At 44.8% G+C, this 23,693-nt stretch overlaps 1 protein-coding gene across 6 annotated transcripts in view; it reads right to left on the bottom strand.

Moving 5' to 3' along the window:
* Positions 1-23,693, bottom strand: part of GDPD5 (glycerophosphodiester phosphodiesterase domain containing 5) — a 177,713-nt gene that overhangs the window by 94,904 nt on the left and 59,116 nt on the right. For 5 of the 6 annotated variants that reach the window (XM_074816509.1, XM_074816511.1, XM_074816510.1 and 2 more), the window contains one exon: positions 17,472-17,646. In XM_074816509.1, coding sequence (XP_074672610.1) covers positions 17,472-17,588 — 117 coding nt within the window. In that variant the 5' untranslated portion in view covers positions 17,589-17,646. Of the gene's footprint in view, positions 1-17,471; positions 17,647-18,014; positions 18,118-23,693 lie in introns of those variants that run through there. The other variant, XM_074816512.1, reaches the window with a different exon arrangement.

A 23,693-nucleotide genomic window follows, 5' to 3' on the forward strand; every position in this document is an offset into this window, starting at 1 on the left:
CCAAATAAAGGCTCAAAACCACACGTCAAGGAGAACATGAAAAATGATGGGTCCAGACCAGTTCATCCGCTCTTCTCCTTTAACAGCTCATTGTAGAGACGGCACAAAGGAAAAGAGTAATTTTCAAGGTTGAGATGAACTACAAATACTAGTCACCAAAAACCCCATTAAAACTTCCAGCCATAGACAAGCACAGCTTCTCTTTGCACATCTCCAGCTGCCACTTGTACCCTTGAAATCACACTTGGGAGCTCAGCAGTAGTTCTCCTGGAAACAGCCTGGAGAAAAAGGTTGAATCTGCAATCAAACACCCCTAAAAGCAAGGCCCCTTTTCAAGAGAGACTCAGGAGACAGTAAAAAGAGTCAAAAAATCAGAGATCAACTTCACAGCCAAGCGTGAACAGTCATTACATTTTTAAGGTTTGCTAATCAACGTTGTTAATAAGCCAACACATTAGCACAGAGGTTACCAGTTCATAAAACAAACACAAGTGTTTCTGGCATCCAAGTTGAGCACCTCAGTGTTGAGGCAGTCTGGATCCCCACCCAGATCCCACAGGCAGCCAAGTCATCTCTAAAACAACAAACTAGCAGATTACTGAAATGTCCTGTGACAGATGCCAGGAAAGCCACATCTCCACGTATCTTCAAATTCTTCTCCACTAACCACACAGCACCGTAGAGCTACCTACCAGAAACCAAGCCACCCACGTGCACTTGGTCACAGTGCACAGCCTCATTTTACCCACACCCTAACAACACTTTTGAAAGCATCAGAAACCTGCATGCACCACAGGACACCCTTAAGCACCCAAACAAGGTGTAACTCAGACATCCGTGGGCTCTCGGGCTCTTCTACCACATCGGCAAGCCGAGGCTACTACCTTGGCGTAGCCAGCTCAAATCTTGTTTGCAGGATTATGCAAAGGACCTTACTACAGGCCAAGGATTTAACTTCATTAGCCAGTTTAGTCCCATTTGCGCAGCAATATTTCCCCTCCTCATCCCACTAATGCCTTTATTGGGCTGAGAATTGAATTGCAGATGGCACCTCAGGGAACAGGCAGCATGGTTTGCTAGCAGAGTCCATCAAGAATGAGGTTGCAGTGACTACAGCCAAGCTCTGACGTTAGGAACATCTAGTATCAAGATTTCGCACGCGCACACGCACACACCCCCCCCCAAGTGCACAGGCCTCTGGGTCAGAAGGCAGAGCTGGTCTGGCAGCCACTCCGGGTGTTTGCTTAATATCCATCAAGAGCAGCTTGAAGGAACAACCCCCAGAACATCATCATAACCCGTCTGTGCTCCCTGGTCTTTGTTATGAGCTTTCCAGCTCCAACCAGCCTTTGCTCAAAGAGGAGGACTCTGGCCTTCACTGCAGGGCAGGATCTGGCCACCTGCATGCACATTCCAGAGGGCTTTTTCCTTGGCTCCACCACGCAAGGGAAAGCATTGCGAGAAGTCTGGTGGGGCTGGCTATGACAGCATCGCTGCTGAGACCTGAAGTGGATTCAGAGCAGGCATTACAAGCAAGAGTTCAGGAGAATTAAATGTACACTGTCTGGCCTAGCTGCTTGTTCACATGTGCTAGACTTTGCTGCCAACTCCTCCTATTTATTACATGTCTCAATCTTTGGTGATGCTCTTGAGCTTCAGCTGCTGAAGAGCCAGACTCTACAGGAAACACCCAGCTCCTGTCACAGTGGTGTTCATCTCAGACATGGCTTCTCTGCCCTTATGTGCACGGCAGGGTGGGAGAGAGGTCAGGAACGAAATTCAGATGATGCATCTTAGAGGTTTAGAAAGATCGTACGTTAAGTAATCCCATCACTGAACTCCCAGAGTAAGAAAATTTTTCACTCATTTCCATGTTTCCTTGGACCCAAAATGTAGCTTCCTGAAAACCTGGGCCAGAGTACACAGTCTGGCAGAGGTGGTGTCTGCTCTGGTCCTAAAAAAAACCAGCCACAATAAAAAAAGCGCATCAATTACGACACTTTTCTAGATGCCAAATCTCTTTGCTTGAGCAGTAAGCCACATGGGGAAGAGAGTCTTCTGATGCAAAGCTTCCATTCCCAAAAATGCTTGTAATAAGCACACATACAGGAAAAAAAAAATGCTCAACTGCTATAAGTTTTTTCCTGGTAAAGAGGGAGGAAGACACAGCCACAACTGTCAGATTCAACCCCCTGAACGAGCATCACTGCGATAAGCCACAGACTGCAAGAAAGCTGCAGAGTTTCAGTTTGTGGTGGCTTTTTTAATTTAACAGGACTAGGCTGCAAACTACGAAGAGCAATTGCCCCGTAGGGAAATATGCTTTATCTACCCCTTCAATGCAAAAACCAACCACGTGTCTGAAACAACACGTTGGTTGATTTATTAATAAATAGATTGGAAACTCCAGCAAGGAAATTAATCTCAGGCTATACCTGTTCTGGGATTATGTTGGGGTGAAGGACAGGACCAGGAACTGTGTGCAGTTCCTCTACACAGAAACTTGGCCAGACTCCCAGAATAGGAAGCATGAATGTGAACATCTGTATTAAAAGGCAGAAAGATATTATTATGCAAAAGCATTCTGGCTTCCAAGCCTTTCTGTTCCAGGACTTTTAGCAGCCTCTCCTTCCAAATTAGGATGAACAGCTGTGATGTATTTGGCAAGGTAACCTCTGCCCTCAATTTAGAAGCTTTTTACATCACAAAATAAAACACATACATTTTGAAAACCAAAGGGACCATTAAATCACTAACTCGACTTCTGTACAAGAAAGGCCATTGAATGTCACCCACTTACTTGAATATTGTGCTACAGCTAAACATGGTTTCTAGGCACACTTTCTGAAAAGACATCTGATGATTTTAGAGACTGAGAATCCTTAACATTACCCACAGTAAAACAGAGAGAAATAGATCCGAGTAACCCACTTTTGTGAATTGTTAGAGCCTGTTCAAGCAAAATTATGTCCGTCCATGCAAATAAAGGTGGTTGGTGCAGACTTTAAATCATCCCAGCAGTATTTAAGGCCACAGAGGACACATGACAATTCAAAATAGTGCAACCCACTCTCCAAAACAGCAGGCCAAACACAGAGCAAGACGATGCTGTTCTGCAAAATAACACCAAAACTATTGAAGAGCACTCAGAACCTACAAGTTAATCCTTAGTACATCCATGTTTGTAGCATGATGCACTTACCACTCATTTTTAGACATGGCAAAGTGTGCCTCATTTAGAGCTACATCCCACAAATACTTTGAGGAGAGCCTGCACACAACTGCCAGGAAATGTAGTTTAACAAAAAACAAAAATCAGCTTAAAAGAAAGCAGCACATTAGGAATTTTCAGTGTAAGGTTCCAAAACAGTGCCAGTTATGGAAGTTTTCCAGATCTTCCATCAGGAGATTTCTTATATCCAGGATGCAACTTCTGGTCTAAGCCAGAGACCACTGAGATAGACCAGTCCTTATGCTGGGCAAGAGGAGGAAAACCCAATGACTATTTGGGTACAGTGTTTGGATTGGATGAGTGTGTATCTACCCCATGCTAGCTGGGTTTATGCTCATGGGCCAGGTGACAAGCCAGACAGAAGAGAATTCTTAGCTGCAGGCTTTCCCATGTGGGTACAATACATTGCCCTCTTCCCAGAAGCTCACTTTCAGCATCTGTAGGAACTTAGGAGCTCCAAAACCTGCTGCATCTGCCAAGATTTCTGAGCAAGGCTTATTGCATGGCTCCATTAATCACAACTTTACAGTCCTGCAGAAGGACTTGGTTTTTTCCCCCCTGACATTTTTAGCCAAAGGACCTTCCCACACACAAACCACCACATTCTGCAAAGGAGTGTGAAGCTGTTACAGTACCATGGTGTGCAGTGGGGCTGGGGGAACCACAGCGTGACACAAACACTTGTTCTTTCTCACAGCTCTGTCTCTCTGTGGGTTTCCCCAAAGCAGCAGGATGTGTCACCCAAGGAAGACAGAAGAAGATGATACACATGCAATCAAAATTACATCAGTAGTGGAAAAAAGTGCACAAGAGCATCCCACTCACCAGCCTACCTTGCCCTCCTCCTGACCTCCAAATCAGTCATCAGCGTCACCGAGGTAGGACTTTTATGAAAGGGATGGGAGGGGAGAGGGTATTGGTGTAGGCCTTCTGTTTCCCATTATATCAACACTTCTCCCCTTTCATAAACACATAGGATGGCAGCAGCTGTTAAAAACAACAGCCTATTTACCTGTACTTTACTGAAAGTTTACTCTTCAAGTCTTTTACTCTCAATTCTGCACTAATCCAATACCAAAGCATGAGGTTGAAGGACAATCTTTGGACAGAGGAAGTAGTAGAAATAAAGAAACATTGGGCAGGCTCAGCTCTGTGCCTAGTTGAAACACCTACAGCAAATATTTATCACTCGAGCAACCCTGCAATGAGTTGTAAAGAGCTTCCAAAAAGGTCTTTACCACAGCAGACACCTAGACATGTTTTTTCCAGATGATGCAGGACATGGGAGCATCTCTCCCAGCTCAAGCCTCACCTCCTCCTTCTAATTCTCTTTTTTCACCCTCCCCAAAGTAGGCTCTCCTCCCCGACATTTGACAGCCCATTACTATTTTGAATCCTTCCCATCTTAAGTTTGCTCTGCCTCCCCACAGCAGCAACCTATGTATCATCTTGTGCCCCACCATCTGCACAGCAGCATCTGCTACCCATCACATCTGGCAAGAACCAGGCTCTCTATCACCACATATGCACCAGAAAAGTACCAGCACCCTCATGGAGCACTCAAACCCACTCACACATCTCCCCTGGAAACTGATATATGTCTCTGAGAAGGGCTATAGCTGCAGGTCACCACTGTCTTGGACCATCTGTGCTCCACATGTGGCTTTGCAGGAAGTTCAACCTCTTCAGCAGAAATCTCTCTACTTGCTTTTTCCCCCTCCCCTGAAGGCTGCTATTCACAGCCATTTAAAATTAATGCTAAAGTGGTGCCAAGTTTAAATTGTTCTTATAAATATCTAATCCACTGCTGAAAATAAAGAGAGGACACCAACAGGAGGCTGTTTGCAAAGCACAGCTCATCAGCAGTCCCCAAGCAGGGCCCTGTGGGAACGCAGCCTCTTCTTTTCCATCAGCATCTTGCACGATTATTTTCAGCCCTTCACAGTTCTGGTGGGAACAGCTGGCTGTGAGCTGGGATGGGGCCAAGCAGTAGTGAAAAGGAGAAGGCGGCTGCATCCCAGGTGACAGGACACATGCTGGGGAAGGCAGGAGACCCCATATACTTCTCGGACTGTTGCTTGTGTAACTTCCACCTCTGTCCCTCTGCACACACTTTGCAAGGGAATATCATCACAAGACAAACCTGCTCCTTTTTATTTCTTCCACTTCATTCATTTACTCCCACTGGTGCCAGTTTTCTGTCTCATCTAGCTAATTTTTGTGGTCATTTTGGACCCACAGGCATCCTTGATTAACTTCCACAAAGTCTACTTTTATGACAGGCAGGAAATTTTCTTCTATGGGCCAGGGGGGTGTGGGGTGGGAAGAAAAGGAAAAAAAAGTCTTCTCCACCAGCCAATACACTGTCCCAGGGCATCCGGCCACCCAGCGAGGAGATGCTGCAAAGTTGTTCTCCAACATTTTATGCTCTATCACAGCACGATTGTCCTTGGATCTCTTCCAGGACACCTGGGAATCGGGGAAAGGCACTGGGAAAGCTGACTCAGGAGACTACTTTTGTGTTTCAATTCACTAAAGTAAATCATTCAAGTTCAGATGATGAGCAGTAAGGTCACGCTCACTTCCCTCCGGGTGAGAAAAATAAAGCCTCCTCAGGAAAAGGACCCCGATTTTTCACCATCCTTGTTGAGATTAGAGAGAGGGCTTCAGACACCAAAGCAGACCAACAAATCAAACATCTGTGATGTTTGTATCATTTCACTTCTATCATTTACTCTCCAAAATTCACACCTTTACAGCTCTAGACATGGGAAAGGACTAAATATCTAAGTAAACAGCAACACGTTGAATTAACCTGTGTTAGTTCTGCTACCAACAACGAAGTTGGCACTGGCAGGAGTACAGGTTCCTACTGCTGCTTTTGAAAAAGGAGTTATCCAATTTAAGAAGTCTAATTCTAGCACTAACAGCAACCACACAGCCAAGAGGGAGAACATCTGTTTTGGAAAGCAAGCCGAAAATTCACCTCTTTTTTTTTCCCTTTTAGAAGGAATTCAGTGAATGTTCTACCTTGATGCTGCATAAGTGCTCCAGCAATAACTAAAGCATCCTTATGTTATCAATGCTGTTTCGGTCAAAAATAAAAAAACATAGCACCATACCAGCTACTATGCAGAAAATCAACTCTATCCCAGCCAAAAGCAGTACAGGGGACTCACAGGGACACCATCCAAGTCTCATCTCTCACCCAGCACCTTTCAAACCGGTAAAGATTTTGCAAGAGTGGTTGTACACCACTGTCTTTAGACTGGAAGGACATTTCTGTACCCAGGTGTCCAGGAAAAAGCCCTGAGAAAACCCAACTGCCAAAGCCACCATCTCTTGTCTGCAAAGCACAGGGCTGGCTTTAAGGGACCGTGGCCCAAAAATCCCTTTTCCCCCCCTCTTTTTCCTTGTCTCTCACCTGCCTGCCTCCCCCCTTTCTCCAGATGCAGCTCCAGTTCAGTGCAGGCTGTTTATAGCCTGAAACACATTTTGCAGAGGCTCTGCAGTAAAAACCTTTGACACCTATAAAGTATTATAAATCATAGGGCATGTTAATCACCCAGTCTGAGCCCATAATCCTAACTCAGGCACAACAGTCAATGGGTTTTGCAGACTCCCTCCCACAGGCATTTTGCCTACATCAGGACTAAGCCAGAGATTTAGCATTAGCCAAACATCCTCACCCTGACAGTGTTAGGCCACACCAGGCAACAAGTTGTCCAACACTGTGGCTTTCCTGGGATTTCAAGAATTTGGGATTTCCCATTCTTCAAGCAAGTGTTACTGAAGTAGGAAACATCTTTCACACGGAGCAAACAGGAATTTAGAGGCCACAGTACCTGCAGTCAATGGCTGAATATTTATATTGAAGAAAGGCTTTGGGAGGACACAACCCAAACCCATTAAAGCTGAAACTGTATTTACTGAATAATTTATAATGCTGCCTGGCGTTCTGGTCAAGCTGTCATGACTACATCAGCTTTCAAGGCTTGTACCTCCATGGTGGGACCTAGAGGTGACCAGCAATGGTCTTCTGCAGGCTCAGCTATCTAAGCAGGCAATGGCTTCAGCATCAGCCTTGCCCAGTGGCAGGTTCATCCCAGTCTTTCCAGGAGCTGAGGAAGTGGGTCTCAATAATAAGCAAGCTCCTGGCAAGTTAAGCCCAGTTTCCGAAGCTCTCTGCTCTTTGCCAGTCTACCACAGGACTCCTGCCCAGCATAAGAGATGTCTTGCTCCTTCATGAAGACCAAAACATGCTGTTCCCAGACAGGCCCAGTAACACTCCTTGTAAAGTCTGGTCTGATGGCACCATGCACAACAAATGCAATTCCTACCTGGCTCAGCTGGCCACAGACCTGCTTTAAGGAATCTGCAATGAAGAGACAATGAGACAGAGGAGAGAAAAACCACGTTATAATAGGACAGCATGATGCCCTGTGTAAATTCAGTTCAGCCTTGAAGGCTGGCTGAAGTCACTGCAGCCTACTTCAGCAGATGGCCTTGGGAAAAATTGGGAGAATTCCTGCCTTTTCATCTTCCCCACTGTGGAAGGAAATTTCCACTGCAGCTGAAGATTTGAATGTGTTTCAGCATTCAAATGTCACTGAGCAAGACATCACCTGAATAGCACCCGTGCTCCTAGGAGAACCACCTGCAACCCCAGACAAAAGGAGAGGTCTGCACTTTTCCCTGGTTCCCAGACATCTCCCAGAGCCAAGAGAAACAGATTTCATAAGGGAGCAAGACTACAAACACAATTCCTGCAAGGCAGCGCAACTGCAGTGATGACAAACCTAAGGGACTTCAGCAAAACCTGCAGCAGGAGTGGGAGGCTGGGCAGGAAGAGGTGTCCACATGCAGCTATGAGCATCTCAAGCCCCTTCCTTACACAATCATCCACACCATACCATCTCACAGCCCCCCTGTAAAATGAAGAGCTCAAAGGTGAATTTAAAGGATGTTTAAGTGATGTATAAAGCCCTGAAAATAGGGTACTTTTGCTGTCAATTCCAAACATTGGGGAAAATTAAAGGTGAAAAAAAAATAGTATTTAATCCAACAATTGGATTTTTCTGCATTTAGCCCATCACTCCAACATAATCAGACACATCCATTCATGGGGATTCAGCTCTGAATCACTGGTTGTGTCCAACATGCAGCATCCAATGCCTTAGTGCCCAGCCTCAAATCAAAGAGGCTTGAAAGAACCTCTTTCCATCAAAAACTCCCATGTCCTCAGACCTACGGTCATGAACATTAACGAATTGAAACTGCATGGAAAAGGGCAAATTCATCCATCCTCTAATAGTGGTTTTCAGCAAAGCAAGCAATTTCTGTGACCAGTGACCTTTGGCTGTCTGGGGATTAGCACTGAAGACCCAGCAAAGTCCCAGCTCCAAAGCCTATAGTCACACAGATATATCACGCCAACATGGCTTAGATCATCTGTTCAGGTCATTTAACAGCTCTTGCCAAGTGGGAATTACAAGAGTATTTCACTATAAAGTGAATTAATATACATATCACAGACACAGCACAGCAATCCATTATGTCAATGGATCACAGCTCCTCATTTGTCTTTTCACACAAGGACCCAAAAAAGTCATCAGAAGCCTCAGTTCAAGGCTACATGACATATTTTAACCGGATGGACCATCTTGAATCATTTACATTTCACTTTAAGGGAATAAATTTTAACAGCAAACGCCCAATTAATTAAGAAGGGTTTGATATCTCATTTATACTGGCTTGCAGCTACACGAGCAGCAATAGATAGTTCAAAGGCAGGGAGAGGCATTACAAGTATTAGGTATTCCCCCCATCTCCCCTCCCGTACTACACAGTTCAGACACCTTGCATTTATTCAAACAGAGGATTAGGAGACACACGATGTAAAAACACCATCTCCAAAAGAAGAGCAGCGGTGCAGCTCCTCCAACGATGCTGCTGCTTTCTAGCAAGCGTGTTCAGCTGCCCCATGGGCCATAACAAACCCTCTGCCTTCACCCCTCATACCACACGCCAACCAGAGCATCTGCATAAAGCATTTGTTTAAATCACAAAGGGCAATTTGGTTTTTAATCTCTACTGTAGCATCTCTCCAATTTTTCCTGCTACGTGAGCACCGCTGATGTTTAAATGATGCTGTTTGCAGAAAGAATAGGGAAAAGCACCTGGCTTCGGGCATTTCTGTATTTCTTCATCACTCTTACACATGCCCCAGCAGTCCTCATCTCTTTGCTGTGACAACATGCCCAGATGAGAGCACATTTTGATAGCTCAGCAGCAGCCAAAATATACCGTAACACTACCTACAACATCTTTAATGTACCAGTTATGCTGGTGTCATCACCCTCTATAACACAACACCAGTATTGTTAGCAGAGACTGGAGGCAGCTCTGCTCCTCACTGGGTTGCTTTAACTGCTCTGTGCCACAGAGTCAAGTGGTAGGAAGGGGTAGAAGGAGGCATCAACTAAAGTATCTTCTGCCTTAAACACGTCTGTAGCTGGTCAACGGAGAGCACATTTGTATTATTCCAGATTTAAAAAAAAATAAAGCTAAAAAGCAAACGTGTTCAGTAAGTCTTCACTGCAGTATCCCAAATAGGACACAGTGCATCAGGAAGCAGTAGATCCATTGAACCTTTTCTTCTCCAAGTGCCAAATTCTGAATGATTGTCATGGAAACACAGGCATAGTCATAAACATCCAAGGAGGAATTCAGATAGAGCAACCTGAAGGAAAATGACCAGGGTAAATATCTCTCAATCTAAAGCAGAGCACCTGAGGTCATTTCTGGTTGCTGTTTTGGCAACAGCCACAACTTCCAAGTCCTAGACGAGCTTTCCCAGCACAAGGCACAATGCAATGGGCTGCAGCTTCCTCCCATCTCTTCCATCAGCCACCCCTGGAAACCCTCAAACTCTGGCCCTTTCTCTTTCTCAAGAAGCTCACTCCAGTAACAGGTCAGAAATCAGTGCCCTCACAGCCAACTATCTGAGCCTTTAAAGTTTCCTCTTTCAGCAGTGCTTATCTTCAAGAGCTTCAAGGCATCAAACATATCTGCTCCTAGCCTTTCTTCTTCCCCAAACTGAGCATGGCAAGTTTGAAGTCATCACTTCGTGAATACTTTCTAGGAAAGGCTTGGCTAAATCCCCTGATAACATGTAATGGATTTCCTGGGAAGCACAGGCAGCCTAGACTTCTGTCTGGAAGCCAAAGATAAAGGGCAAAAAGAAAAATAAAAAAAAGCAAGAGCTATCTCCTCAGGCTGCTGCTGCTGGAGTAAGGACAAAAGAAACATGGATATTTCTTGAATATCAGAAATAGGACAAGTCCACTTTTGTCCTGGCTTGTCAGGGGATCTTTAAAGGGTTTGAAGGTTCCTTTTATCCCTATATCCTTCCATAACTTTAAGGTCGCCTTCCCATCTTTCTTCCTCCATCCCTTCCACAACAGCCCAAAGCCTCTTTTTCCTGCAGACAACACTTGGCCATCAGTCTTCAGACCTACTTTCCTACACAGACTACAGACACTCTAATTATTTAGCCCTGTTTTAAGCTGTTAATTCAAGGTTGGTTTTCACTGAAACCCACGATGAAGAGTGGGGGTGGTAAAGGTCCATCCCTACAGTCTTTTTTTGGTTTTCCATTCTGTTTTTGGAGCTTCACCAGCCACTTAGGGGACTTTCTGGTACATCTCAAGTGGGTTTCTTTAGGCAAACAAGCTACTGACATTCAGTAATGCTGAGCTCACCTTCCCCAATTAAACTTTAAGGCAACAGAGTGCACACAGTTCCTTCAAGGAGGACAGGAGAAACAGCATCTGCTATATCCTCCTGAAAAGGAGCAAGAGCAAACAGGAAGGAGGGATGACAGGCTCCAGTGATGCAGTTTTTCACGCAGATAATTAGTACAACACAAAAAAAACAGTTGGAGGGAGCACATCTGGTAGCTATAACAAGGAAATGCCACAATCTGAATAAAACCCCGGAGGCCTGTTACACAAAGGTGCCTTGTGACTTTTCCAATGTATCCGAGGGGGGCTGGCCTGGCCATTTATCACCAGAAGCTTGCGCATGGATCGCTTCAGAGTTTCTGAATAAAGTAGTAATGACAAAGTATTAGAAATTCTGTAAGCCATTGCTATATGAGCTAATCAATCACCTATAAAAAGGTCAGCCCTGCCCAGGGGCCACTTATAATATTACCCAGAGCCTGAATTCACAAACAGACAAGGCTGCAGAAAACAAAACTGCAACCCACCACGTTAGCTGTGACCCCCGGTGGTGTCAGCCACAGTGCCACACAAGACACTGTTCCTAGCTCTTCACTTCCAAAGCAACAGGCAACAGTCGGTGCCATCAGGAAGCCCCTAAATACATTGACAAGTACCAGGGGAGAAGTGTCCATGTTAGAACAATTTCTGGGATTCAAAATTCAGTGGTGGCCACTACAAAGTCATCTCACAACAGCCCGAGTTCTGTGCCTCAGTTTACCCAGTTACAGAGGGGAAAAAAACCACAACACAAGCTGGCAGAGGGATTTACGCCACTTAACACACTAAATATAAGAGGTTGTGTTAATCACAGGCTTTGGTATTTTGCCTGCTATTAGTGATTCCATTTATTAACACTGGAACATGATACTGGGGAGGGAAGGGAGGTACCTTGAGAGTGCTGAGCAAGAACTGGTTGGCTTGGGAAATTCTCAATTCCCTCCCACTTCAACATGCCCATCTGCTGCAGAGGCCTCGGGTCAGGAAGGTCGAGGCACTCTGCCAAGCCCCATTAAGTTTTTATTGCACTAAATCAGAGCAGCCCCAGGAAGGTGTTCATAAAACTTCTCAGTGTTTTCCCCAGAAAAAGTATAAAAGCCTGTTTGTCAAGAGGGATGGTGAATGAAGAAACACTCCTGGCTCAAGGTGCTTCCAGGAAGCCTGTAATATCTAGCTAGTGCTGCCCTACATTGATCAGGTACCAAAGACCCCCAAACTGCAATCCATCAGCAGGTAACACAGCAGCACCTGAACTCCACGAACTGTGGAACATCTGCTGCCGGGTTAAGAAGAGCTGATGCGCTACAAGGCATTGCTTCACTCTTGACAGCTCTTCACTGATGGGAGCAGCAAGCCTACAAAGCAACAGCAGTGAGGAGACATCTCTGCTACAATTACTGAACATTACTGTCAGAAGAGGATGGAGGTAGGAAGGGAAATGTTGCAGCAGCTACTCATAAGACCAGCAGAGCACCACATATCAGCTGGGGAAAAGATGACCCGCAAGGACGCATGTTCACGAAGGGGACAACAAAAAAAAAAGCAAGGAAACTTGGTAGCACATAGAAATGGAGTCTAAAATGCAGCAGAGTGGGGAAATGCCACCCAACAGCAGCACTGGAAGCAAGGGCTGCAGGAGTAGCTCTCCCAACACCAGAAGCTGGTGGGTACAAGCAATCAGCATTTCCAAGCTCTTGGACCAGGTGCCTGTGCTGTTGCCATCAGCAACTAATGGGAATCTCGGAGAGGAGGCAGGCAATGCCTTGGATGTGCAAAAATTAACCTTAAAAATATGAGGTTTCTGGGAGGCAGGGGGGCTTTAAACAGGCTATGTTCATATATGCATCAGCCCTGCAAAGCCACACTGAAAGAGGGATGTTTAAGCTGGATTCTGAACAAGTTGTGGTTTTAAGGACAAAACATGAATGTTACACCCAAAATCCAACCCTGCAAACCCATGTTTCATAGGCTAGTCCTGACCACCCCCAAAGCTTTCAAAGAAATCCACGCCTGAGTTTGGATGTAGGTCTCATTAGCTCCAGTTTCACCATCTTTCCAGGTTCTTAACACAGGCTTGGTTTATTAGATGCTCAGGTTAATACCTGTGGGGTGGGAGCATTCAGAAAGCAGTGGGATTTCTGTATGTACAGGATTTCATCACTAATACTGCTCCTTCCACTCAACATCTCAGGAGTTTTTACAAGAGAAATGGGAGGAAGAAAAGTGATTGTACAAGCACCATGAAGTACACCATTCACAGAAAACTGACGAAGAGACCTCCCTTTGAATATTGTAGATGACATTGAAGAGCAGAAATCACAAGGATCTTGATATTTCAGTCAGCTGGGATCCAAAGCTGTCAATTCTGGGTTCATTCCAGTTGATGATGGCCCTCCCTACTGTATGGAACCAAACCAGGCACCTATCCTTGCCTATTCTTGGCAATTTTCTGGAGGAAAAGGTTGTTCTGTAAACATTGGAAGCTTGCAAGGGAAACAGGGGAGACCAGAAGAGATCTCAGTTACATTTTGTCTGCCTCAACTTGTATCTCAGAAGGGTTTGTGATTAAGTAGTACAGTATCAGCCGTGCCTGTCACTAAACAGAGAAGCCAAAGCCCTTTGCAAAAAGGTGATATTATTTTATCTTATTTCATAAGGAACTAAATAAAGATCCCAAGATTTTCCAATACACAGTAACTGCAAAAAAAAAAAAAACAGCCAGCCAATAAAAGCAGCAGCTATGTTTGTTGGATAGGTAAAAAATGATCACTGCAATTTTCTTCTGTGGAATATCTCTTTCCCCACTCCCACCTAGGATGATTTCCCAGGTGTGATATTCGCTGCATACAGACAACATGAATTTGGAAGCAATAAAAAAAACCTGAACAAAACCAGTTGATATATTTAACTTCATGTTTATACAATGCAACCCATCAATATCTCCCACGTGGATACTGATCCTGCAACATCTCTGGATGGATGAGAAGATGCTGCAGCCAGCCCTGGACTCTACCCCGGGAGCAAGAGCTATTCTGGTGTTGTAATACCCAACAGCAGTTCATTTCGGGTGAAGCACACAAGCTGTGCACAGAGCATTGTGTTTATACACTGCAATTAGCAGCACCATTCTCTGTGTTTAATTGCTAGCAATTCATCAACTGGATCGTGGTATGTGGGAGCTACCTTGAAAGCTGCCACCTGAACTTCAGACCTTTAAAAGCACATATGGGAACTGCAAGTCAAAGCTTATTTACCCACAGTTTTTGTGTTCAGGGTGATAGCGCCCTGTTAAGATGATGCACTGACTTCATCAGAACTTCCTTGTTTGAATACCTGATGAACAAGCTGTAGTTAGATCAGAAATTGCTTCCTCACACCAGCTACAGAGATTGTAATGGTCTGAATCTCAGCAAGACCATTTCTTCTGTTATATGCCTTTCATTAAAAAACATAAAAAAAAATTTTTAAAAACGTGAAAGGGGATCTTACCATTAAAGCTGAAGGCACACAATAGAAAAAGAAATTTTGCAGCTGTTCAAAATTTAAAAAGGAGATCAAGTATGCAGGTTGGGTGCCTTCAGGCCCCCTCCTCCATTCGCAAAAGGTCAGAGGAAAACAAGAGATAATTACAATTCTAGCAAGCAGTCCCCCTAAAAATTTAGAACTCAAGCTTACAATTAAAATTCTTATTTTCATGTAAATTTTTAATGTGTAATAGAAAGCCTGATCTGCATACATTTGGGGGAAAAGGAGAGGAATCATTAAAACTGTGGCTGTTGAGCTACAGAACAGTTCAGAAAAAAAACATTGCCAGTCATGAGAAGATTTCAAGGATGAAAGGTTGGGTCATAACCCAAATTTAGGTGAAGGCCTTTTGTTCTAGAAAGTTTGATCTTTTAAAGAGAAAGCAGATAACCATGTTGCATCCTACACTAAAAAGAGTTGCTGTTTGAATACGTGCCTTGCTTTCTGATAATTACAGAGTATAAACATAACATGTACATACCCCTATTTCTTCCTTCCCAGGTAGCTCTAGATTTTTGCAAGATTTAAGACCTCAAGTATGTCATACCCCTTTTTATAGAAGCCATGCTCAGGCAAACATATATTACTTCAATTGCCTCTGCTGTGGGCTTGCTAAGGTCGTAGACAGGACAATACAATAGGTATTATCAATATGCCACTGCCTTGTGTAAAGCAAGTAGGCACCTAAATTATGGTATTTTCTTGGTTAATCCTTCACAGATACATCTAAATACTGCAGCTGGATATACATCAGCTGGAGACAATCAGCATATGTAAAACTTGCTATCCTCATCCAATACCTTGAGATCTGGGCAAGTCTTCCCACCCATCCCAAAAGTCCTCTTGTGCAGAACAGAGATCACTAAATCCCAATGCTGGGAGCATCCTGTATGTTGGGGTAAATCCATCCCAGCTTCAGAGCTTCACTCAACTGCAGAGATGGAGTTTGCAGCACAAGCAGTCCTGGATCTGAGTGACACCATGAAACACTCTCCCACCCCATCCGGAGAGATGGAGGGATGCTCATACTGGTGTGCAGTCAGTAGAAGTTACCTGCTTGCTCAAACCTCGAAGGACTATTTTGCAACTAAAAAAGTTTCTCACTCATCCCACTCTCATCCTGGAGTTCACACCCATTCTCTGCAGTACACAGGCACATGCAAATAGACCTGTCCAAGAGAGGACAATTAGCCTTTGTTTGCATTTCCCCCTTCCAAATACAGTGCTACAATCGCTCCTTCCAGCGCCAACACCCGCAAGGCACTTTATTGACAGCAAGATGGGAACAGATTCTTCTTCATACTTTGGTTTTGCATAGCCTGTAGCTAATTTTAGATTCTTCTCCTGCTCCTGCAATAGCTACTATCTCCATTTCTCTATTCGGCAAAGTGGAAGTTGAGGCCTCATGTAGACCTTAAAAAGACCGATGTAGAAACAGGACATATTTAAGGATAGCTCAGGTACCTTTAAACAGCAAATTCCTTACTAGCACTAGAAAAACAATTGAAATTCCAAGCAGAATTGGAAGGCTGCCACTGATATTTTTTGGTAAAATAAATCAGTGCAAGCAGAGCCAGCTTTCACTGAAAAATTAAGTCAATGGTAATTTTTCTATGGAGTTTTAGTTAAGTAGCATAATGTTCTGGTTCATAAGGCATTCAGAATAAGGCATTTTGAGTATTTAAGTTAGTACATGCACACATGCCAAGACATTACGTCTCACTGTTTTCCTGACAAAGTCTTAAAAACCCAATTACACCCTCCACTACGGATGTGCCTGGGTATTTGCTCAAAGGAAACTTCTGCTGGCTCAGAAGCAATCACTCAGACTAAGCTGGCCAGACTGAAAGCAGAGGAAAAACAGCACAAACATTTCTACTTTGCAAAAGGAAATTTGTTTTACGCTGCACAAATGCAAGCCATGGCTTTTCAATTCACATGGGAGCTCCCCGCCAAGCTGCACCACCAACAATCGATGCAATTCAGAACCAGGAGCATTTTGGCATGGGATCTGCTGCCTCAAAGTATTTTCTCCTTAACAGCCTCTTTTCCAAAGTAAAAGCACTCCACAGGCAGGAAGATCCCTGGTTATAGACTCAAAAACAAAACAGAGAAGGTAACTGTCACCAGAGCAAAACAAAGCCCTCAAAAAGCAATGAAAGGATCTCCTGGGAGCACTGCCAGAAGAAACAAGATTTAAGTTTCATTTTTTGGGGTTTTTTTTTGATTTTTTTTTTCATAAGTAGTAAGCACACAAGAAAAACCACACCAGACAACATGAGAACAGAGAAGAACAGTAATACACAACCATTACCCAGAAGATGTAACAGGGTGGCTTTGACAGCAGTTATTTCACACCTCTTCCTATAAACACATCGGCTCTCACAAGACCCCCACCCCACAGCCTCATGCAACCACAGGGAAGGTCCAGCCCTATTGCCTGGATTCCCTCTGCCAGAGCTCTTAAAAACTGCATTTATTCAGGAGAGGGAAGAGTCACCTCCAACAAGAGCTTCCCCATTTATCCTCAGCTAGTTCTCACCTCCTGCTGCTTTCCCCCACCTATGAACTTATTTTCACATGCACGAAAGCTAGAAACCACACAGAAATGCAGGTCCTACATATTCAGCCAAAGAAACACAAGCACACCAATAACACCCAGAGCAAGGAACAAAACAGAAGTGTCTGCTCCCCAGTACCAAAAGGAAAATACAGATTTGGCCAAACCCGTACCACTTAATCCCTTTGAGAACCACAACCAGCCCATCTGCCACGTCAACCATGTAGTGAGAACTTCTCGCAGACCTCCAAGCCACGGAGCCAGTGGTTTCCATGGTCTATCCAAGCCAACAAAAGAGATCAAATATCCAGCACTTTCCACCAAGACCCACACCTATCCCAAAGGAAGAGGCAACCAGTCAACTACCCACCTTGGTGGTGTCATCATGTGACCGCTGGTACCGTTTCCAGCGGCAGCCGTAGATCCCCGTCAGACAGGACAAACATAGCTGTGGCTCATAGTACTGCAGCGGTTGGTGTTTAACCATGCTCCTTCCAGCCCCTCAAGAGTGAGGTATCAGAAATCCATCAGGTCCTGGGAGCGCCCTTCAGCAAAAGGAGAAAATAAAAGGGGGTAAAAAAAGAGGAATTTAAAAATGCCAAGCAATATTTCAATACATTAACAAGCAATTTAATAATTAACCATGTCCTCTGGCTGTTAAGAGAGGAGAAATGATAATCAGATCTATTCCCAGCCCTGCCAACATCTCCGGCTTGTTACTCAACAAGACCGAGAAGTTTAATTAGTTTGCAAGTTTTATTTCCTTGTGCAGTTTCTCCCACACCACTAAAAGCAAATGTATTCACAAGAGTTATCAGTAAGAAAAGCCATACAAGGACAAGAGCAGTAGATTGATTATTTGCAGCCCAGATGATTAGATTTTTATGAATGATTGAAATGTAAAGAACCATACCCTCCGCAAGCGCAGCCTTAAAATTGATTCAGAGACCTCTGCAAAGTTGAAACCCAGCCAAGATAAATCAGTTTATCTTGAACATCCTATGGAGTCTGCAGAACAGTCCCAGATGAGGAGCTAACACTTCTGTGCATGATAGAAAATACATATATTACCCTCTCCCTTTATATGCACCTCCAACAGGCACTCACAGAGATGCAGAGCTGGTTGCAGCCTTCACCCAGGAGAAAGACCCCCTCTCCAAACACCCTTCTCTCCCAAAGGACCAGACTGACTCCGACCAACTGCTCTATTTGCCATGCACGGGGACGTCACTGTTTCAAGGGAAAGTACTCCGCTCCATTGATTACATGCTTTGTGCGTCACAGCGGAGTTTTTTTATATTTAGATGCTCGCTTTTGTCTCTGGTGAGATACATATCAAGAACAGACCAAGTAATTGTATGCTCTTACTAATTTATAGAGTCAGCCGGGGATGGGAACCTCAGAGCAAATATTTGCCAGTCCGGTGGCGTCATGCTGCTCTCAGCTATACTTAACTCCCACCACAGGTTTTCCACAGGTTCCTGGTGCACAAATGTACACCCACAGCCCCACACATTGTCATTGCGTGAATAGTCACTGCACTGTAAGTGATGCTCAACAGCAGTTGAGTCTGTAAAGTGCCTGGCTACCTTTCCAGAGCATGTACAGTTGTGTGCGTGATATGTGGGCAGTAAGGAAATTGCACCCTTTCTAGGGGAAACACTTCGTTTCTTTATACGCAGGATCCCCAGTGCTCAGGTCTTGCAAAAAGCTATGACAGCTGAGTGGCAACATCCTCACTGGCATCAGCAAAGCATGGCAGGGCTTAAGGAGATAACCTAGCCACCTAAGAGCCTTTCATTGCCATGTCCCATGGAAGAAAGCCTCCAAGAATGGGGCTGTCCTTATTTTTCATAACAGCCAGTGCATAAGGGGATGCTGCAGGCACTGCAAACACTGTGCCAGAGTCCAGAAATGCCAGCGAGGACACAGCTCAACCCTTCCAGCTTCTGTCTTTCTTTGTGTCTGTTTACACTCTGGGCTTCATGCTGACAGCCTAGGACAGCCCTGTCCTGACTTTCTCTTAATCAAGACTCAGCATCCTGGAAGCAGACAGATCTTGCTAGTTGGTTGTTGTGGTTTCAGAGCCCACAAGACCATTACCAGGCTGTCTCCAGAGCCCACAACCCATAGGTCCTCCATCTTCCTCTTATACAGGCACACAAAATATAGCTTTGTCTTTTCAGCAAACCTCTCTAACGCTCTGGGCGCTGCTCGAGGCATTGACCCAGGAAGGGGACATGAGATGTGCAGGACTTATCAGTTCATAGCTGGCCCAGATCCCCACATGGTTTTGTTCATCCCCTCAGGGAGCACATGCGGACACATCCAGTCTGAAATGAGAGCTGTTTGCTGATCATGTCACCCCGTGCTCTCCCAGCTCATCTGCCCCTAAGCGCTGCTGTACTACCTCCATGGCCTCGTGCTTGAGGTCACCTCCCTGCATCTCTTCTCATGCTATTTATAAAGCTCAGCATTAGTCACTGCACTCCCTGTTGTGTTTAGAGTGAGAATAAATTTGGTAAGAGATAAATCCCCTTGCATTCTAGCCGGTCCTCAGAGATTAGAGGGGCTAGGGGCGGCTGGACTTATCCCTTCACAGGTATGCCAATTGGGGCCGTAACTATAGGTCTGACCCGGACACACAAACAGCCCGTATGCTGTAGGTCTGGTTGCGTTCAGAAGAAGCCATCAGATTCACAAATAGCACGGATTAGTGCCCCTCACTAAAGGTCTGACCCAGCCCAAACAGCCCATACACTGTGAGTCTGGTTGCATTCAAGAGAAGCCGTCAGATTCACGAATAGTACGGTTTATTGTTATGCAACACCTACAGATTCTTTAAGATTGCCTACGATAAATGCACAAACTGCAGGTTGGCTCTAGAGCACTACACTAAAGAAAAGGATTGCAATCACCCACACACAGTTCCTGGGTAAACACTCGGCGTCCCTGGGGCGGGGGGGGCGCGAGAGCACAAACCCATCCATCTGCCCCTCCAATTTGGTGTTGGATTATCATTCCTCCAAGTTAGCTACGAACCTGGGGTACTATTTATCTTAGTAGGTATGGTGAGTGGGTGGGACTGCAGTCAAGTCATTATTTTTTGAGTAGTTACATAATTCATTTTGTGGTATCAAGGGGTACAGCTGGTTTTTGTGGTAAAAAGAGGGAGGACAAGAAGCAAGGTCGACTTGGTGCGAGGAGTGCAGCTGGGTTGTGTGGGAAAAAAGGGAGGACAAGGCACGAGGTTGGAAGGTTGCTACAAAAAATCCTCTTTCGAGAGAAAAAAGTAGAACAGGAGATAAATCTGTCCTTGAAGTGAAAGAATGGGACCGTGGGGCCTGCATCCCACTTCGCATCCCTCCTTGGCGCCACATCAAACAAATCACTGGACCTTTGTCCTGTCCTGTGTTTATTCTGGGCACCCTGTGTCAAGGAAAATCTATGTTTTACAGATTTCTCACTGTTTTGCTTTCCTCACACTTCCAACACCTAACATTCCCATCTTCAGCTTTTGTCTGCTTCAAGACTGTTCCTACAAAAATTAGTTTCCCAGTCTGCCTTCCCCATGTGCTGGCAGCACACTGCAGGCAGAAACAACTGTCGGAATAGGACAGAAACGTGGAAAAGATACAAAGTTAGACGTTATTTAAGGGTCTCGGACAAAGCCATAATCTCTGCCCTGAAGATCCTAAGCAGCAAATGATGTATAAGATGTTGTAGGACATAAAAGTTATGCACAGCCTATTAAAAACTCCACTGCCAAGCCCCATATTATCATTCTGAAAATCTAGCAGGGTATAGCTGTTACAAGAAATCCTTCCTGAATTTATCTCCAGAAGACAGCATCTCTCCTGATTTCCACACCTTCCTGCTTTAGTGACTGAAGGCAAGAGGGCAGACCTACCACCTCTATCTATAAAAACTTTGACCACATATTTTATTTGCTAGGTTACAAGAATTGCATTGCAAACTCAAACACAAGGGGTATATTCGAGTATTTCATCACTCTGCTCTTCTGGGAAGCCCCTAAGCTGCTCTCCTGCCCAGACACCTGGAGAAGTGGTGCTATACACCAGCCACACACATACAGAGTGTCACAGCTGGCAAGCCCTGACTTTTCAAATAGAAATCCAATTCATCTGAAGTGGTAGGAGCCTAAGAGCAGAGACTGCCCTTCAGAAATAACCTAACTCGTGTTATGGATCCAACATTCCATTAACAAAGTTGAAGCTCAAGCACTTATCATTGAGTCCCTAGCTGAAACTTCTCAGCACAACTCACAGAAGGCAACTGGTAAGTCTGGGAAGGGAATGGGCTGAGTTTGCACAAGCATCACAAATTAGCAAGTACATGAAGAGTTCTCAGAGCTCTCATCAGGATCCCGGATTCAACCTGTTCAGGATACAAACATCCTTCTCGTAACTATCAGTTAAAAGCATGAACTTTGTTGCACAATCAGAGACAGCGGAAGCACCAAAGCCTTTTCAAACAGCATTGCTTTAGTAAGGTACAAGTGTACTTCAGAGATGGAGAGGGACTGCCAACCAACCCCTCTCCCCGAGGAAAAATCCTACCAGGAACACCAACAGCCAGGGTAGATGCAATAGCTTTGAGTCTATTGTCCAGTTCTGAACATCTACCAACCTCCTGCAGCAGCCTCTAAATCCAGCATCTCCCACTCTCCTGGCAGAGTTCAGGAGGGACACAAGTGTTTTCAGTACAAAAGGGCAACCCAAAAGCACACCTGCCCATCAACATCATCACCAGAGGCACTGCTGGAAGGTTTTAAGAGCAGTAGAACCCATTAAAAACAACTAAGAGGATAAAAGTTACAGTCAAGGGAAAATACAGCTGAAAAGGCTCCATGAGCCACCAAGTGAAGCTTCCACCCCAGTTCCTCTCGCTGAATCACAGCACAGGCAGATGCTATGGTAGCCCATAGATTCAGGCTGCTCTCCATAAATGCAGTCAAGAAAAATACAAAGAGAAGAAATCCAACATGAGTTTCAAAAAAGTCATTCCTAAATGCAGCTGAATCACACGAGGCACAACCTACAAGCCTAAAGTCATTCCCTCTTCTCTGTGAATGTCATGAGCAGATACACAAAAGCCCACAACAGGAAGGAAAACAAAACACAGCACCCATCTTCACCACCACACACAGAGATACTTGAGTAGTAACAAGAAATGCAGGAAGGGACTAAAGCACAGCAAGCAAGACGCTGCTCGAACGAAGCCACGCTGATACCATCTGCCCGGAGATCCTTGCTTGGCCGAGATCATGGACTGAATACTTACTTCTCCTGCTTCCAGAAATGGATTTAATGGAGAGAAGCAGAAAGTCCGTGCCTTACAATCACTGTTCCCATGACATCTACAGCTTTGAGGTGGAGAAAGCAGGCTATGAATGATTCAAACCTCTGCTGGTTAGCATTACATACAGAAATGAAAACAGGAAGCAAGACAACATACATTAATTATTCAAATTCAGCAACGCGCACCAGAAAGTGGAAAAAAATAAAATAGAAAACACAAACCCACGTAAGCTATCAACCCTGACTTTAAAGATGCATCAGCTGTCAATGGCTACAAACTTATTGGAGCTAAATAACTGAGTTTGTCAGCCAGCTTGCTCAAAAAGGGGGAGCAGGGAAGAGTCCATCTGCAAATACAGCAGGAGCATTTTCTGAAGGCTCCGGGATGCCTAATTAGCACACAGTGCATTCCTGAGATACTGGACTGTAGGTATCCGTTACAGCCTGTGCAACATTATTCCTTTCCAAACAGCTTTGGCAAAAAAAAAAAGGCAAGAGAGAATTCAAGTTTTAAATTTAAAAGGGAAGCTCTCTGGGGAGATCTGGCCTAAAAATTTGGATTTTTGTCTGTATGAGTTAACTCCTCCATCTCTGTAGCCGTAGAGCAATACTCAGAAACCTGGAGTGGAGAGGGAACAGAGCAATTTGGACCAATTGTTAAACCATCTCCACACTATCATTTTAGCAAAGGGAAGAGCAACAGCACAAATCCTGGAGTGCACTGAGTAAATAATGTGAGTGAAGCCATGGACCAGCAGGTTTAATAGCATCTAACCCTTTCACAAGGCTTGGTACAGTCCAAGCCCTCCCCTCTAATCCCCCTTCAAGTTTTGTGTGGTTTTTTTTTCCTATCAACCCAGTTTCACACAGGTCACACTGATCTCATCCAGCATCCTGGGACAAATCTTTTAATAGCCCAGAGACAAGCAGCTTACTGCACATCCAGAGACACTACTGACAGCACTATTGTGGTCAGGGTGGTTTGGGGGAGCTGGGGGGGAGAAATGAGAGCTATGGGTTCCTGCCTGTCATCTTCCAAATACCCTAGGCTGGCTCACTACAGTAAGCACATCTTGCTTAAGCCTGCCAAGGGCTCCTAAACTGGATCAGCACATCCAAAAAAGAACCAAAACATAGCCAAGGATGTTTTGATGCATGTTTATGAATCCTGAAATCTAAGGAGATGCTGGAGTGTGCAAACCTAAGCACTTGGGGAGGACACCCGTGCTCTTCTACAACATCTCCATCCATCAAGATGTGGCTGAAAAGAC

The sequence above is a fragment of the Strix aluco genome, chromosome 2, assembly GCF_031877795.1.
Source record: "Strix aluco isolate bStrAlu1 chromosome 2, bStrAlu1.hap1, whole genome shotgun sequence".
NCBI classification, from domain to species: Eukaryota; Metazoa; Chordata; class Aves; order Strigiformes; family Strigidae; genus Strix; species Strix aluco.